The sequence below is a fragment of the Mustela lutreola genome, chromosome 13, assembly GCF_030435805.1.
Source record: "Mustela lutreola isolate mMusLut2 chromosome 13, mMusLut2.pri, whole genome shotgun sequence".
NCBI classification, from domain to species: domain Eukaryota; kingdom Metazoa; phylum Chordata; class Mammalia; order Carnivora; family Mustelidae; genus Mustela; species Mustela lutreola.
Window position 1 is genome coordinate 78,373,152 of NC_081302.1, and position 17,305 is coordinate 78,390,456.

The 17,305-nt window shown below is 34.4% G+C and overlaps 1 protein-coding gene across 3 annotated transcripts in view; it reads right to left on the reverse strand.

Annotated features, from left to right (window-relative positions):
• The window catches only part of CDK8 (cyclin dependent kinase 8), a 136,203-nt gene that overhangs the window by 35,091 nt on the left and 83,807 nt on the right, over positions 1-17,305 (reverse strand). For 2 of the 3 annotated variants that reach the window (XM_059143842.1, XM_059143841.1), the window contains exon 4: positions 15,787-15,927. In XM_059143842.1, coding sequence (XP_058999825.1) covers positions 15,787-15,927 — 141 coding nt within the window. Of the gene's footprint in view, positions 1-15,786; positions 15,928-17,305 lie in introns of those variants that run through there. The other variant, XM_059143843.1, reaches the window with a different exon arrangement.

Here is a 17,305-nt window from a genome sequence, read left to right on the forward strand (position 1 = left end):
GAAAGACAACTATCATATGATCTCCCTGATATGAGGAAGTGGTGATGCAACATGGGGGCTTAAGTGGGTAGGAGAAGAATAAATGAAACAAGATGGGATTGGGAGGGAGACAAACCATAAGTGACTCTTAATCTCAAAAACCAAACTGAGGGTTGCTGGGGAATAAGGGGGTTGGGAGAAGGGGGGTGGGTTTATTATGGACATTGGGGAGGGTATGTGCTTTTGTGAGTGCTGTGAAGTGTGTAAACCTGGCGATTCACAGACCTGTACCTCTGGGGATAAAAATATATTTTATAAAAAATAAAAAATTATTTAATAAAAATACATTCTTGGGGCACCTGGGTGGCTCAGTGGGTTAAGCCTCTTCCTCCCCCGCCTGCCCTTCTGCCTACTGTGATTTGTCAAATAAATAAATAAAATCTTTTAATAAATAAAATAAAAATACATTCTTTTAGAAAGTTTTAAATGCCAAGCAACTATATTACATCACATTGCTTTATTCTACAATTTTTGTTTCTTTATTTAAAAATTTTTCTCATAATCTGAGAGAAAAATGGCAAGGTATACAATTATATATATTTTTAAAAGATTTTATTTATTTGACAGAAATCAAAAGCAGAGGCAGGCAGAGAGAAAGAGAGAGAGAAGGAAGCAGGCTCCCTGCTTAGTAGAGATCCCAATGTGGGGCTTGATCCCAGGAACCCGGGATCATGGCCCGAGCCGAAGGCAGAGGCTTTAACCCACTGAGCCACCCAGGCGCACCTATGATTATATATTTCTACTTGTTTTGGTACAAACCACAAATTCTTGCTGCATAGCAAAGAATCATTAATTATTCATTAATCATTCTGCTATTGTAAAATGTCTTTCAATCTTCTGAAATAAAAAATACTTTATCTGATACTATAATTTTGTTCTCTATTTGAAAAGATACAGACTTGAGACCAATGGTTCTCAACTATTTTCCTCCCGTAAACATCTGAGGAATATGATATGTTTCTTTAGAAAATGAAGAAGTGGTTACAAATAAGGCTGAAAACACTCAGGGGTGGCACCAGCTATTAAGTTGTGTGACTTTAATCTCCATTTCATCATTTATAAAATACAAATAAAAATGACAACCAAGTGTCGCAGATATTAAATGTGATGAATGCTCATAAAAGGATTACAGAAAGATACTTGATATGTAAGATCCTAAATATATTATAATGGCAATTATGATTATCATTAGCTAGCACTATAATCTGTTAATGATTCACTGCTGTAGTCATTCTTATGTAAATGCTTCCTGGGGGGCGTGGGGGCCTATGCTTATTTGGACAGTGCCCCGAAGATGATTTTTCTATATTGCCCTGTGAGACACTCCTATTTGCTTTTGATCATCTTCTAGCTTTTAGTCATTTATACCTTTTAGAGATAAAAAAACTGCCTAATCTTAGCATTAGCTGTTTAAAAAAAGTAATAAAAATATACATTCTTGTAGAAAGTTAAAAATATATGAATATAGAAAGTAAAATTTACCTAAAATCTCATCTCACAGAGTTAAACCATTACAAACATCTTGATGGATAAAATTCTAGTTATCTCTAAATCTGTATTATTCAAATTTAATATAAATGTCTTATAAAGGCTCTTTTGCTTTAAAAGAGCTGCCCCTATAATAACTATTTAGGTTATTTCTGTACCAGAACACTGTTAAATCAGTAGTGACAGAAGGTCAGAAGGTTAATGGCTGTTGATTTTATATATATATACTTTTCATGCTTGGAAGTTTCCTTCTTTTATTTTTAACAGGAATTTCAATCAGAAATGAATATTAAATTTTGTCAAATAATACTGCACATTGAATTTTGCTAAAGTTTTACATTTACAACTACTGAGATAACCACAGTGTTATTATTCTCTTAGCACCAGTAATATTGTGAAGCCTGTTAATTGGCTTCCAAATACTAAATCATGCATTCTTAAAATGAGCTTTATTTACTTAGAACACAGTATTCTTTCAGTTGTCACTCTGGATCTTTTTTGTTAACATTTTTACTTAAGAAATATGCACAAATATTTATATGTGACACTGGTCCAGGCCTGTGTACATTATCTTCACCAGCTTTGTGTGACTGTTATGTTTTCTTCCTACAAAATTACTAAGGAAACTTTCTTTTGCTCTAGTATAGTTTATACAGTGTAGTATTAGCTGTTGCTTGAGGGGTGAAGCAACTGTGAAACCATTTGCTATTGCTACATATTGTGGAGGAAGACCTGTGACAAATGTCTTCATTTCTTCCATAGTTACTGGTCTCTTGAGTTTTTCTACCTCTTCCAGGGCAATTATGGTAATTTTTATTTATTTTAAAATGCTTCTTTATTCTTGGGTTTTACAGAACACCAGAATAGTTCATCAACCACTAAAAAATTTTAAATTGTAGTCAAAAATCATCCATTCCCACTTCAGTGCACCAGAAGCGGAATTTCACAGATGACTTTTACCGACCTTTCAAGAATAATTTCTATATTGTACACGCTATTTAAGAGACTAAAATCATTTTCTGAAGCTGATGATCACAAAAACCAAACAAAACAAAGTATACAAACAGATGATTACTGACCAAAGTCACTTGTCAATAAAGATGAAATAAAATATTAGAAGGGAATCCAATAGTGACTGAAAAAAAAAGTCAAGACCAAGTAGAGTTGCTCCCATGAATGCAAGGATGGTTCAACTTCAAAAACAAAACAAAACCTTATAACAGATTAAAGGAACCTTTAACAGATTAAAGGAAATAGCAATATGACCATCTCAAAAGATGCAAAACAAGCACTAAATAAAACACACTTTTGGTGTAGGAACAAACAACTTAACTAGATATAGAAGTAAACATCTTTAACCTAATAAAAGGTATTTTTACCAAAACTCTAGAACAAATATCATATTTAATGGGGAAACTTGAGTTTTCATTAAAGACAGAAAAAAACTGTCGCCTCAATCACTTGCCACTGCACTAATAAACAGGTCCTTGCTATTTATCTTTACCACATAACAAGGGAAAAAATGCATTTCATACACTCCAATTTTTACTTTCCTTTAAAATTCTGTAATTCTGTAAATGGGTTCTATCTTATACCCACTGTGGGACAGTCAAATTAGCAAAATGTTTTCTTTCTTAGTAATATATAAAACAATACTGCAGGCTTTCTGCTTCCCAGTCTGCAGTACAAAGAGGTAATATGGTATGTTTGGGATAGATTCTATGTACCAGTCTCAGAGTTGGGAAGCCTCAGAGGTATTTTAGGTAATGGAATACGATGTGGTTTACTTTTAAGAGGGATCATTCTCAAGGCTATGTCGATATTAGACCATATAAACTGCAAAACTAAAATGTTAGATCCCTTGGGTAGTTCTTGTAGTAATCCAGGTGTCCTGGATTAGAACAGCAGTAATAGAAATGATAAGAAAAGCCACAAGGCAATAAGAGGAGTCCAAAAAATTCACCTGGAAGGTCAGGTTACTCTGGGGTAAATGAACAGAAATTAATGAGACAAATAAAGTCAGCCTAAAGAACCGAAAGTCCACCTGGAAAATCCAAATCCATGTCCTGCCAGCAAAAAATTTTAGAATCTCCTTATTTGTGGCTCCTGATTTACTGGACTGATCTAGATACTGAACTACAAGAATGCAGACTCTCTGCCAAAATTTGCCCTTCCCTTCACGATTCACTCTCCCCACAGCTTCTTCTCCCTGACAATAAGCACCACAGTTTATTCTTCATTGGGAAATGACACTAGTCAGATGAGTAGAACCAATGGCCAATGTGTTATATTCAAATCTGAGTTCCTGGAGGGTCTTACTGTAGTCTGATCTATGTTTTGAAGATAGAGTTGACAAGAATCCATTTATTCATTCAATAAAAATTTGTTGTGCAACCAATATGTGTTATTCTGGGTACTAATGATATAGCAGTAAAAGAAATGGATAAAGTTCCTGCCCTTAAGGTATATTTATATTCCTAGGGGAACCTGAAACTAAGTTGCAGTAAAATGTATTAAATGAACATTATTATGTGCCAATCACAGTCCTAATACTTTAAATGAAACTCAATCAAAAAGATAAAAATAGGGGCACCTGGGTGGCTCAGTGGGTTAAAGCCTCTGCCTTCGGCTCAGTTCATGGTCCCAGGGTCCTGGGATCGAGCCCCACATCGGGCTCTCTGCTCAGCAGTGAGCCTGTCTCCCTGTCTCTGCCTGCTCATGGTCTCTTTCTCTCTGTCAAAATAAATAAATAAAATCTAAAAAAAGAAAAAAAAAGGATAAAAATAAAGGTTTGGCCTCATTTATAAATGAGGAAAGTGACACTTAGAGAAGTTAATCCTACCACAAGTTACGTAATTAAATGGTAGACCAAGATTCGAACAAATTTGAGGCCCACTACAATAGGGGCTTAATTTTTCAAGAAGCATAACCTAAGACCCCTTATTGGTCCTTACCACATGCAACCATTTCTTATTTTTTTTTCTTAATTATTCCTGTTGTTATGCTTCACTTCTTCCTACCTTTCAGCTACTTCTTTTTTTTTATTCTCAGATTGTCCTCTTCCTCCTTACCATAAAGACCCAGACAACATCTGATTTTACCAGTTGGTGTTAATCAGACAGAAAAATAAATAAATAAATAAATAAATAAAAGAGAAGATCAGTCAAAAGAAGAAAGGGGCCAAAGAATGAGTGTTATACCTTCTGAATTTTTGACTCTACCTTCTAAGGAATATATCTGTGAAATAACAAGTCTAGTACAGTAAGACAGAACACTAGTCACGGTTGGAAACATTGAATGATGCTGGGATGGTTATCTGCTCCACATATTATCAAGAATTACCACACCATGAAAGGGATGGGATTGGTCACTTCCAAGATGCCTTCCAACTTTATGGTCTATTAGTCTATGAAATTAAGGAAATAAAAAAATGGCCTTCATTTCAAATGGTACATGGTATTTATATAAACACATTTTTAAACTAATGATTAAAAAATTAGCAGTCTTTCTCCCATCATTTATGGTTTTATTAAACAGGCATCTTAAACAGCACTGACCTATAGTATGAGCCCTCTATAATTTGAAAAGACTAGAGAATTGAAACTAATCTCGCAAATTCAGACACCTATTATTTTTTAGAGAGATTATTTATTTAGAGAGAGAATGTGCACGTGCGAGCTGGGGGAAGGGACAGAGGGAGAGAATCTTCAAGCAGACTCCCTGCTAAGTCCAGAGCCTGCCACAGGGCTCAATCTCAGGACCCATGAGATCAAAGTCTGAGCCTTAAAACAAGAGTCTGTAAGCTTAACTGGCAACTCACACAGGCACTCCTCAGACATCTTAGTACGAGTTAGGAATCCTCACATTATATATCTACTTAAGAGAATTATATCTATGGCATGATATATGTCTGAAGGCAAATTATACATAAATTAAATAATAAAAACAGACCTTGGTGATTACAACAAAGTAATACTCTGAAGAAAAAGTAAAATCCCAGCTATATTGAGGGTTGGAAACTTTAATAAAGAAATATTTTTTCAATAGTTAATAACTATTACCAACTTAATATCTAATTGTACCTGAGGAAACTTTCATTTTTACTAAGTCTCAAAAAAAACAAACAAACAAAAAAAAAACAACCCTATGTGTTGATTAGAATAGCATTTACAAGCATTTACACAAAATCTTGAGCTTTTATGTTGAAGTGACTTTGAAATATGGCTAAACTGCGTATGTTTGTTTCTTTAGGAAGACTTACTTTTCCCCTCCTATATGACCACTTCTCATTTGCTTTCATCTGGAAAAGACATATTGGAGTCAATCTGAAAAAAGATTTATTGAAAGATATATATTGCCACGGGAGCCAGTGACTTCAACAGGTTTAAAAGACAATTTTAACTGAAATAAAACAAAACCTTATCTAATATATTCTACCTTTAAAGATTAAATTACTTTGACAAATCTTTAGAAGTCTGGAAAAAAATACAATACTTTAATACTCTAAGGCCTGACTCTACCATTAGAAAGTGACTGGAATATTAATTTTTATATGGTCTTTCAGAGTATAATTCAGGTAATTTTTTAGAAAAACCATTTCTCTGTATTTTGACTACAGATAGTGTATTTCTCCTTTCCTGATATAAAAATCTAAAGGCCAAAAGAGAAAAAGTGGGGACTCACCACTAACACTATATCCAGCAGTAATAACTTTTATCAAATGCAGGCCGAGACCTGGGAAATTGTTGTCTTTAATATGATTGAAAAGCCCTTTAAACAAAACCTTCCCAAATCTGTCCTGTTTTTAGAAACACACTGCTCTAGATGGTAGTATTTTGTTTATAAAATTTTGTTTATAAAAATGGAAGCAGTTATATAAATGATAGAATGATGATCACATCAATTATGTCAAAAGTAGAGAAAATATATATCTGACTTAAAACTCTTGATAGTCATCTACTACGAAATTTTCAGGATCACTCAAAAGTATTGTCTACACTCTTTTTTTTTTTTTTAAAGATTTTATTTATTTATTTGACAGAGAGAAATCACAAGTAGATGGAGAGGCAGGCAGAGAGAGAGAGAGAGGGAAGCAGGCTCCCTGCTGAGCAGAGAGCCCGATGCGGGACTTGATCCCAGGACCCTGAGATCATGACCTGAGCTGAAGGCAGCGGCTTAACCCACTGAGCCACCCAGGCGCCCCTATTGTCTACACTCTTTAAAAAAAATCTTGATGAGATTACTTAGGATAACCCTTCTTGATTGGTGAGAAATTTGACTAAAAATATTCTAGTACTGCACTGATAAATATCTGAAAAGATTCATTCAGAATCCAAGAAAAAGTAGCCTAAAAGCAATATGTAAACCAAATAACAATATTTTTATTACCAACTTGTAACCTGCCCATATGAACATGTATATTTGCAATTGTGTCGCTTAGTAAAATTAAATGGGCTACCTTTTCATTATTTACAAGTAACAGAACATGGTCCACTGGGTATATTCAATATTAATATCAAAATTAAGCAAAAGCAGCATTTGTCAATAAACCAAACAGACTGTTTACAAACAATCAAATATTTTCAAGGAAAATTGCCCAATTAGTCACTTAAGTAAACACACTTTAGAATAAGTATGATATTCATAATATTAATTAAAATGAATGCAAACCTCATTTAAGTTTGCCTTAATCAGCTATCACCAGTAAAACCCATGTTTTATCCTCAAGCCTAAATTTCATAGATGCAAGCTTAATACTACACAATTAAACAAACGAGAAAACTGGAATAAATATTTGGAGTTTCCAATAAATGAAGCAAATCTCAAGCAATAAGCATGATTAAACCCAACATTTCCCAAAACATTTTTCTTCCCAAAAGCTCTGGGTTTTTTGTTTGGTTGGTTTTTGGTTTTGGGGTTTTGTTTTGTTGTTTTTTAGATTTTATTTATTTATTTGAGAGAGGCCAGGAGCATGGTGAGGGTAAGAGTGGGAAGCAGACTCCCCGCTGAGCAGGGAGCCCAATGCAGGACTGGATCCCAGAATGCTGGGATCATGACCTGAGCCAAGGCAGAGTTTATAGAGCTTAACAGGGTGAGCCACACAGGCAGCCCTTTGTTTTTGTGAGATAACAGGCAGCGGTGGCGGGTAATAGGAGTGGGCAGAGGGAGAGGGAGAATCCTAAGCAGGCTGCAGACAGGCTCCATCTCAGGACCCTGAAATCATGATCAGAGCAGAAATCAAGAGTCATACCCTTAACCGACTGAGCCACCTACACACACCACACCCTAAAGTTCTGTTTTAAAGAAACATGCTTAACATGTTCCCCACATTCATGGAGCTAAAACACAGAGAAGGGGCAAAAAACAGAATGGAGGCTGCGAATGCAGGCTTCTTTCTTCCCAACTGTTCAATTATTTTGTTGTTTTTCCTGTTCCAGCATATGAGTAGTTTCAGGATTTTTTTTTTTTTTTTACCCCTAAAGAATTTACCGGCCCAGGATGCATGGTTGGCTCAGTCAGTTAAGCCACTGCCTTTGGCTCAGGTCATGATCCCAGGGTCCTAGGATCAAGTGCTACATCAGGCTCCTTGCTTGGCAGGGAGCCTGCTTCTCTCTCTGCCTCTGTTTGCCACACTGCCTGCTTCTGCTTGTGTGTGCCCCTGCTTCTCTCTGTCAAATAAATAAATAAATAAAAGCTTTAAAAAAAAAAAAAAAAGAATTTACTGGCCTTCAGGTGCCTGGATGGCTCAGCCAGTGAAGCGTCTACCTTTGGCTGGGGTAGTGATCTCCTGCTCTTGCTTGCTCATGCCCACTCTCTCTCAAATAAGTAAATTAAATCTTTAAAAAAACAACCAAAAAAAAGAAATTTACTGGCCCTTTAAAAAAAAAAAAGATTTTTATTTATTTATTTGACAGAGATCACAGGTAGACAGAGAGGCAAGCAGAGAGAGAGGAGGAAGCAGGCTCCCTGCTGAGCAGAGAGTCCGATGTGGGACTCGATCCCAGGACCCTGGGATCATGACCTGAGCCGAAGGCAGAGGCTTTAACCCACTAAGCCACCCAGGTGCCCCCTGGCCCTTCTTTTTAGACAGACAGAAAGGTATGGACATATTTTCTTTTTTCCTTTTTTTTTTTTTTTTTTTAACAGCATCATCTTTAACAACATAAAAATACCCTAAGCCACACTGAATACCATGTGTGAACTTTAGTAACAGCCTAACTATACATTTTCCTCAGTTTCTAGTCTAGATAGAATACTTTTTACTGATTATATCAATAATATATGTTAACTGCAAACTATTCGGACAATTTAGAAGTTATTAAAGGAAGAAAGTGAAAATTGCCAAGAATTCTCCCACCCATAAATAAACCCTACTTAGAAAAATGTATTCCCTAAAGGCAGCTATTATTCAAAATTATTTAAACATCACTGTCAAGAAGTTTGTGTAAAACATTTAAGTACTTACAATTTGGGACCAAGTATTTTCTAAAGATTTGAGTAAGTTTTTTCTTATCTTCCTAACTGTATCAAATACCTTTCAAGAAATAGTAAAGTGCAGTGGCTTTCAAACTTTTCTGAAGACTACTCACAGGAAGAAAATAATTTAATATTAAATGACAAAATTCACATATAAACATATATAAGTGAAACAAGTAACTGCCCTTAATACATAATGTACTGATGTTTTTAATTGTTTCGTTAAAAAAATAAAAAATAAAAAGGCTGGTTGTATTGTCTGCTCTCTTAATTCACTTAAGGCTTACAACCAGCAATTTAAAAATCACTGACCTAGAAGAAAAATTTCTACATTTAGTGATCCAGCTGTTTTACCATTCTCCAAGTAACCAGAATCAAGTCATTTAACCTCTTTGCCTCTCAGTTTTTTTCACTTATTAGTGACAGAATTCAAGAGACAATAAAACAAACCTTAAAACAAACCGTATCACCATGAGCAAATATTAGTATTGGTAAGCAAAACCAATAAACCAGGCAATCTTTCACTCAAATAAAGAGAATCAGACCCAGAATACCCCCATAATTCATCATGCTACCATCAATACATGATAAAATGCCTTGATAAAGAAGGCCCTCTGAAATTGAGTTTCAGTGCTTGGCTCACTCAGAGATTTTGATCTTATTCGATGGTTGCTAGGAAACCAACCCATCCTTCACTAAGGACAGCTGAAGCCCCACCAAATGATTCCAAGTTACTGGAGATAATTATAATTAACTGCAGGGCAACAGCACTATCAGATTTTTTTAAGTCAGATTAAAGCTTTGAAATGGCTTAAGCCTCTTTTAAATATGTATATAGAGTAGCCCACTGAACTATTTCTCACATGATACACTTCTCACAGTAGCACATCTCTACTGGCATAGCCCTAAAGGAAATCTCTGTAGAGATTTATTTTCTAAGAAATTTTACTGTAGCATAAAAAACAGTTTTGAATTAGTTTCAGGCAAGAGTAATTACAGCTGATAGATGCAATACTCCAACAAAACAAACTTCATATATAGCCTTGTAATTCAGCTTGAATTTAAAAAAAAAAAAAGCTATGGTGAAAAGTTACAGTATCTCTCACTTAATATTACACTCCACTTAGTGCAACATTATGTGTCTGGTAGTTCCAAGTTAAATACCTCTATGATAAAGCCATTAAACTAATAATTAAAATGAACTTTATCAGTTTTTTTCAAAAAAAAAAAAAGTGGAACACATTAATGACCACATGAGAACTTATTATATACTTAACAAAAATTAATGGTACATTGGCCAATCATAGTAACTACTTTCCTATGTTCCTTAGCAAATGTGTTGAAAGCCCAAGTCGTTAATATTTAGAGTCTGATTTAAGTGTTAATCATTTCTGTGGTCTTATATGGCTGGATGAGCATTTTCAGCCAAAAGCATAAAATTCAACCAACACTGAATGCACTAAAAAACTAAAAGTGAATAAATATTAGCTAGAAATTAAAGTATTTACATTGTGACTAGTAATGAACTGCTCACTTATGGTAAAACAGTGAAATATGAGAGTTTCAAGTTCAGAATAGCTGCTATGTTCAGAAGGTAGGTACTGCTGCCTTATCTACAATTAAAGTATAATTCGCACAAAAGGGACTTTTAAGATGTGTTTGAAAAAAGTAAGGGACTTATGATGGAGATTTTCTTATGTTAAGATTAAAGGAAAACATTGGAAAAAATATATTACATCAAAACATGAAAAAATAGGTGAAACGGGTTTCACTGTGGTGCATAAACAATGAATTTTGGAACACTGAAAAAAATTTTAATTAAAAAAAAAAGAAATTAACAGATCAATACCATTGGCTGAATGGTCTTTGGACTGACAGATAAGAGTCTAGTTCTTTTAGGTAGAAAGAGGGAGGCCACTGGAATGAACTAAAAAAATAGTATTAAGAGATATTTTGCACTGCTCCACTACAGTAAACCATAGCAGAGCTAAGAGGGCAGGTCAAAAGAAGAAATGTAACAGAGTAGTAGTAGGAGAAACATCAGGTAGCAGAAACAACCTATGGAGAATCACCTTGGAAGCCACTTTGTTTCTGTTACAAATGAGCTAGTTTATTCATTCAACAAATATAAGTAGTATTGTATACTCTGTGTATTTTGCTAGGCACTGGGAGGGATAAAAATACAAATTAAGCCAGTCTTTGTCCTCAGGAACTTATAATCAAATAAAGAACTTATTACCAAAACTAGTTTAAGTGCCCTTGATAGTTCAAAGTAGCTGCTATAGGACTTTAGATGTACACATTCTCACTTCCACTCACTTCCAGTGATGGGGGGGGGGCTGTTTTGCTGAGGTAGTAGGAACAGAGCTTCAGAGGATGAAAAGAATTTTAAACACCACAGATGAAGAGAAGAAAGGATTCAGGTAGGCAGGGCAACCTTTGAGTTAGCTGGAAGTAGCTATACAGAGTGAGAAGAAGGAAAAAAAATTAAAAAAAAAAGATTGTAACTAGCTTTCACTTCAATTCACAAATACCGGCATGCAGAGATTTTTAAATTTTAATCTACTCATGGACTTCTTCTCATTTAAAACAAACAAACAGATAACAGCCTGAATTTGAAATTTATTTTCAACTGCACAAAAAAACCAATTCTAAAATTAGAAGGTTATATACCAAAAATATTCATTTTTACTGAAAGAGGGCAGATAAGAGAATTAACTGGCCGGGTGGCTGGTGTCCTAAAATGGTCATAGTAGAGGCACTAGTAGTGACAGCTTCTCATGGCCTTGCCAAAGTGCTTTACTCAGTCAAAGAGGACTACCATTTCAGAAGAAAGACTTCAGACACCATTGCCAAATCAAACTTTGGCTTCTACACAAAAAGTATCAAATGTGATTTTGGTGCTTACTATCTCTTTATTTGTGCTCAGAAAAACCACCAAACTCAACCCAATCAGACTAATAAGACTTCAAACCTTTCCTTATTTTGAGTCATTTAAATAGTATCTTTATTTGAAGTTTTCATTAAGATTTAGTAGCAGGTAAAATATCTTAATATTCCTTAGCCCAACACTCCTATTTTATATAAGGAGATAATTGGTGGTTAAAAAAATATGGTTCCATATTGTTTCAACTTTGTGCCTGTTTACTCGTTCGTATAGGATGGTTATTTTTTGCGTCAGCTTGGCTGGGTCATGGTGCCCACATACTTGGTCAAACATTTTTCTGAATGTTTCTGTGAAGGCATTTTTTTATGAGATTAACATTTAAATTTGAAGACTTTGAGAAAAGCAGCTCACTCTCCATAACATTGGTGGGCCTTATTCAATCAGTTGAAGACATTAATAGAACAGAGACTGATCTCCCCTGAACAAGAGGAAACTCTGACAGCATACTGCCATGGACTTAACGGCAACTCTTCCTTTTAGTCTCCAGCCTTCTCGCCTATCTTGCACTTTCTGGACTTACCAAGCCTCCACAATTTGCCCGAGGGAACTCCTTAAAATAAACTTTTCTCTCTCTTTCTCTTTCTGTGTGTATATATATGTGTGTGTGTGTGTGTGTGTGTGTACACACACACTGTTTCTCTGGAGAATCCTAACCAAGGAAAGAAGGAATTTATCTCTACTTACAGCAAACAGATTAAGCGTAAAAGCAAACCAACTTATACATACATATTTTAATGTTCTAAAACTAAAAAAATTTGGCTTAGATCATAAATTATACCACAAAAATAAATATTGCATGTGTTTTCTTTCAGGCCCATTCTTCTTAAAACAGCCACACACACATGCATTTATTACCAACTTCAGTACAACCAGAGTTTCAGAATTATTAAATCTCTATTTCCCACCATGGATGATAACCCCAGTTACAGATCTGCTACTATGTGAAAGTTAACAGTGACAAATTAATCTTTACTAAATAGGATTATTAATTGTTAAAGTTCAGCTTCATGTATCAAAGAACTTCATAACTCTATCACCTCAAATCAGTAGGTCTATTAATAATGAAGACAATTTCTTAAGCAAAAGCTTCAGTAACATTCTGGGGCATTATTAAAATGATGTTTTTAGGGAGTCTGTGCCTATTATCCATCTTAGTATGATGTTTTTCTTGGCAAGTTAGCAACTCAACCAACTAGTTCAATTCGTAAATTAGAAATCTATATAGGTCTTCTAAGGTCAATATATATTGCCACATTTCATCTAAACCTGAATGAAAAGAAGCAAGGAATGAAATGAACTATTAATTATATTTATTCTTACAGGGTAAATATCTCACCTGCAAATAATAACAAAGAGTTTAAAAAGACATACAGCTTCTGAAAAACATCTTGAAAGTAAATACTTTTTTACATTGGAGATTCATATATTAAAAAAAGTAGCATTCATGTATGAATTTCTAATGTAACTATAGTTGAACATCATGACCTCAAAACTCCAAAATCTATTTTTCAGTTAGCAGAAGGTGGGTACATTTAAAAACAAAACAACAAAACAAAACTCGATAACGAGTATTTCTTTAAAAATTGAGAACAAATTCAAGTGGTAAGCACCTGACCCAGTAAGATCCAGACTGGGGGCAGAGGTGACCACTTTAATGACACAATGGTTCAGTGCGCCCTTGTGGGCCTGCGATGCACAGAAGAGTTAGGTGTAAGGAGTCACACACAGATGATACAGGAACTCTCACTCCAAATGGAGAAATCAAAAAGGAAGCATGACACAAATAATATATTACAGTTTAGAAAATATTTTGGATAAACTGACTACTAAACAGATAACAGTGGCATATAAAGGGGGTAGAGGAGTGGGAGTGGTTTGCTCTGTGTACAGGGATATTTTATCACTGATATTGTTCACAACTGCCAGCATATGGTGACAATACACTGAGAATAACTACTTTTCATCTGTTTCATTATTATTTTTAAATCATCTCCAGAGAGTGTGTCCCTCTCTTACTGCAATCTAGAATGCACTGCTTCCCCTGGCCCCCACCTCTTGGCACACCACTAATAGACAGAGTACTTTGAAATGACATGTCCTACACCATCCCTGGGTCAAAGAGAACTCATTTAGGCTGCACCAATAGAAAGAGCTATCCCAAAAGAGAAATTTTTAAAAATTAAACTTTATAATTATCTTCATTACTATAGTTAATATTACTGTAAGTGGTTTAAGTATATTATACATTAACAATTTAAGTACTGGTTTGTTTATCTGTATTCATCTAATAAACATATTTTAATGATGAAAAATAACTTACTATGAAAAGAAAATGTTGTGTCATCTCAGCATAATTAGGGGAAAATGCCCTTTTGCCAGATTTTATTCTTTTAGAGATCATAAAGAAAGGTCAGTAGCTCAAAAGTAGTAATTTTTCCCTAAGTTGACTCCATCCATAAAGGTTGAAAAAATAAATTTTTTTTTAAAATTTGTTTGACAAAGAGAGAAAGAGAGCATGTGCACATGCACAAGCAGGCAGAATAGCAGAGAGAGGGGGAGGGAGAAGTAGTCTCCCTGCTGAACAGGGAACCTGATGTGGAGTTCAATCCCCGGACCCTGAGATTATGACCTTAGTCAAAGGCAGACACTTAATGACTGAGCCATCCAGAAGCCCCTCATTTTCAGATTCATAAAGAGTCAATGGATTTGTCCTACTTCTGTTACATATATCAACTATGAATTTTCCAGTAGTATTAAAAATAAAGAAGTTCTTTCAACCAAATTTCTGATGTTATTGGTCCCAGTCTAAATGCTTTCTAGGTATGAGAACTACAGATAAAATAAATACCATTAAACATATTGAAAGGAGATTTATTGAAGACAGAAGAAAGAACCAGAAATTATGACACTGGAAGGTACTGAATACAGAGCAGTTTGGAAAGAATATGTACAAGGGGCAGATCAGCTCTGCCTCAAAGTCTACAGGGTTTTTTCCAATGTAACACATGTAACTAGAGACCAAATCACCAGTTCCAGCATTGTGTTTATAATTGTTTGGAATGAAGGCATTGTTATAAATTTTACTGTAGTTATCACCTTTACAAAGAAAAGAACAAGAAAAGCACAATATAATTATGCAATAAGGGGAATTTGAGATTTAAATTTACATCCATGAAGATTAATGAACAATGCACAATTTAATGAACATCTTTATCCTAGATGGGTTTTAAAAAGGCATAAATTATTCTGTCATGTAAAATAAAAATAAGTAAGCCAATTTCTGAAGCTTCCAAATTCTTAAAAATTCAATGTATCTTAACATGGCAAGGTTTCTTTTGTTTTTGTTTCTGTTTTCATGGCAAGGCTTCTGAATAAGTTACTCGATTACAATTAATAAATGTGCTACTAATATAGTGAGGCTTAAAAAAATCAGCAGATTGAATTAATATCTCCTCTTCTAATATGTAACTTAGTATATAATAAGCTCCAAAAATTTCATTTCCAAGTTATTCATAAATATATCAATTTCTAGAGTTTGCCTAGCACCTAATAATCAAGCAAGCCAATACTTCATTTACAGTCTTAAAAGCAAACAAAAGCTTAGGAAAATAAATGTGCCCTCTTTCATTTCTTCAGTAAGTGTCGGCCAGGGTATGTCCGAGAAGTAGGATGTATCATATAAACAGCACAACGCTAGACTATATTATGAGACTATAGCACCCTCACTCCCTCTGTAAGGTTTGGAGGTCAATGCAGCACTAATATCTAGAGACAACTAGAAAATCATCCAACTATAAAGGCATCTTTCTAGCTTAGACCTAACTACATCAACTTACCAAATCCCTGTGCAACACCCAGTTAGCATGCAGGTAGTGAATCCCATCTAGGATCTGATATAATAGTGACTTCACCATTCCCCGAGGTAACTGAACTGGCTTCTTGTTTGCTTTAGAAGCTCTGTGAAACTTGATTATATGCTGAAAGAAAGAAAAATATCACCAGAAGCTTAAAAAAGAAAAGAGGGAAAGATAATTTGATGTATAATATATTCCTGCCAGAAAAAGAAACACTCAGGGATTCCCAAAGATACTGAAAATATAACCTTAGATTCTGCTGGGTAACATAAATTAAAATTTAGAGCTAAAGTTTCATTTCCTAAGCATATAATCATGTCTCAGAAAATAAATGACTGCAACAGAGAAGCAGAGAATAATGTGATTTTATTTTGAAAGCATAATTAAAAATTATTTTCAGAGTATACTCAATCCCTGTTTACCTGGTGGAAATTTTCAAGAACAGAATCTTTTTTATCTGTAGTGATTAAATGAAAAGAAAGAAAAAACAGAACAACTGGGTTGGCTGACACAGCATAGATGTGGTACCTATTTATAATACATGAGTTATAAACAAAGCAAACAGGAAAATTATTTCAGTAAAATACACAGAAGCATAAAGAAATAACATGTAAATGACCAGTTCAGACTGAAAAATATTTAGAAACATGAAAGATTCAGATGAGAAAAAAAACAGCCTGTACTAACCACTGAAAGTTTTCCAGAAATAGTATCAGTGGACATCTGGTAAAACACAATACCATTTTATAAACAGAAAAATCACTTAAAAATTAAGGTACCCCAACAGAAACAAGATCCAATGTTTCAAACTCTCTTGACAGGTTTCTTCATTTTAATTAAAGCACATTTAAACTGTATGAACACCTATAATTCAGCTGAAGTCAATTCTGCTGTATGTAAAACATAGGTATATGCCTGGCACCTCATGTGAACATGAACAGACTCTTGAGCAGTAATTCTGAGTGAATATTAAGCATATTCTTGAAATTAATAAACATAATTAAGAGTGACTTATTTTATATTAGAGGTCAACATTTTTGCTTCCTATTTTCTGATGATATAAGAAGTGGAACATTGATAAGAAATAACTAGTAACTAATGATTGAAGGAGTTTTATTTTCCAAAGAAAAAATATATAGCAAAGACTACCTGGTGGGAAGATAAAATATATCAGTTGACATGCATATAGTATGATTCATCTATACTTTAACAGCAGCATTACACAATTTTAATTTTCTTCTCAGTTATTTTTCCAAAGTATTTAAAAACAGTCAAATAAAATAGAGCTACAACTCAATAATCTAGAATGTTCTGTCACCTATCCCAAGAAATGGTGTGACAATAAAGTCTGTTCCCCTTAATAAGGGCTAGTGGTTCTCTGGAGCTTAATAAAAATATATTAAAATATATATTTTTAAAAATTAAAATTTGCCAGAGTAAGAATAATATGTAGGGGAGGTTAAAAAAATGATGCCATAGGCATTTCTTCAGTTAACACTTT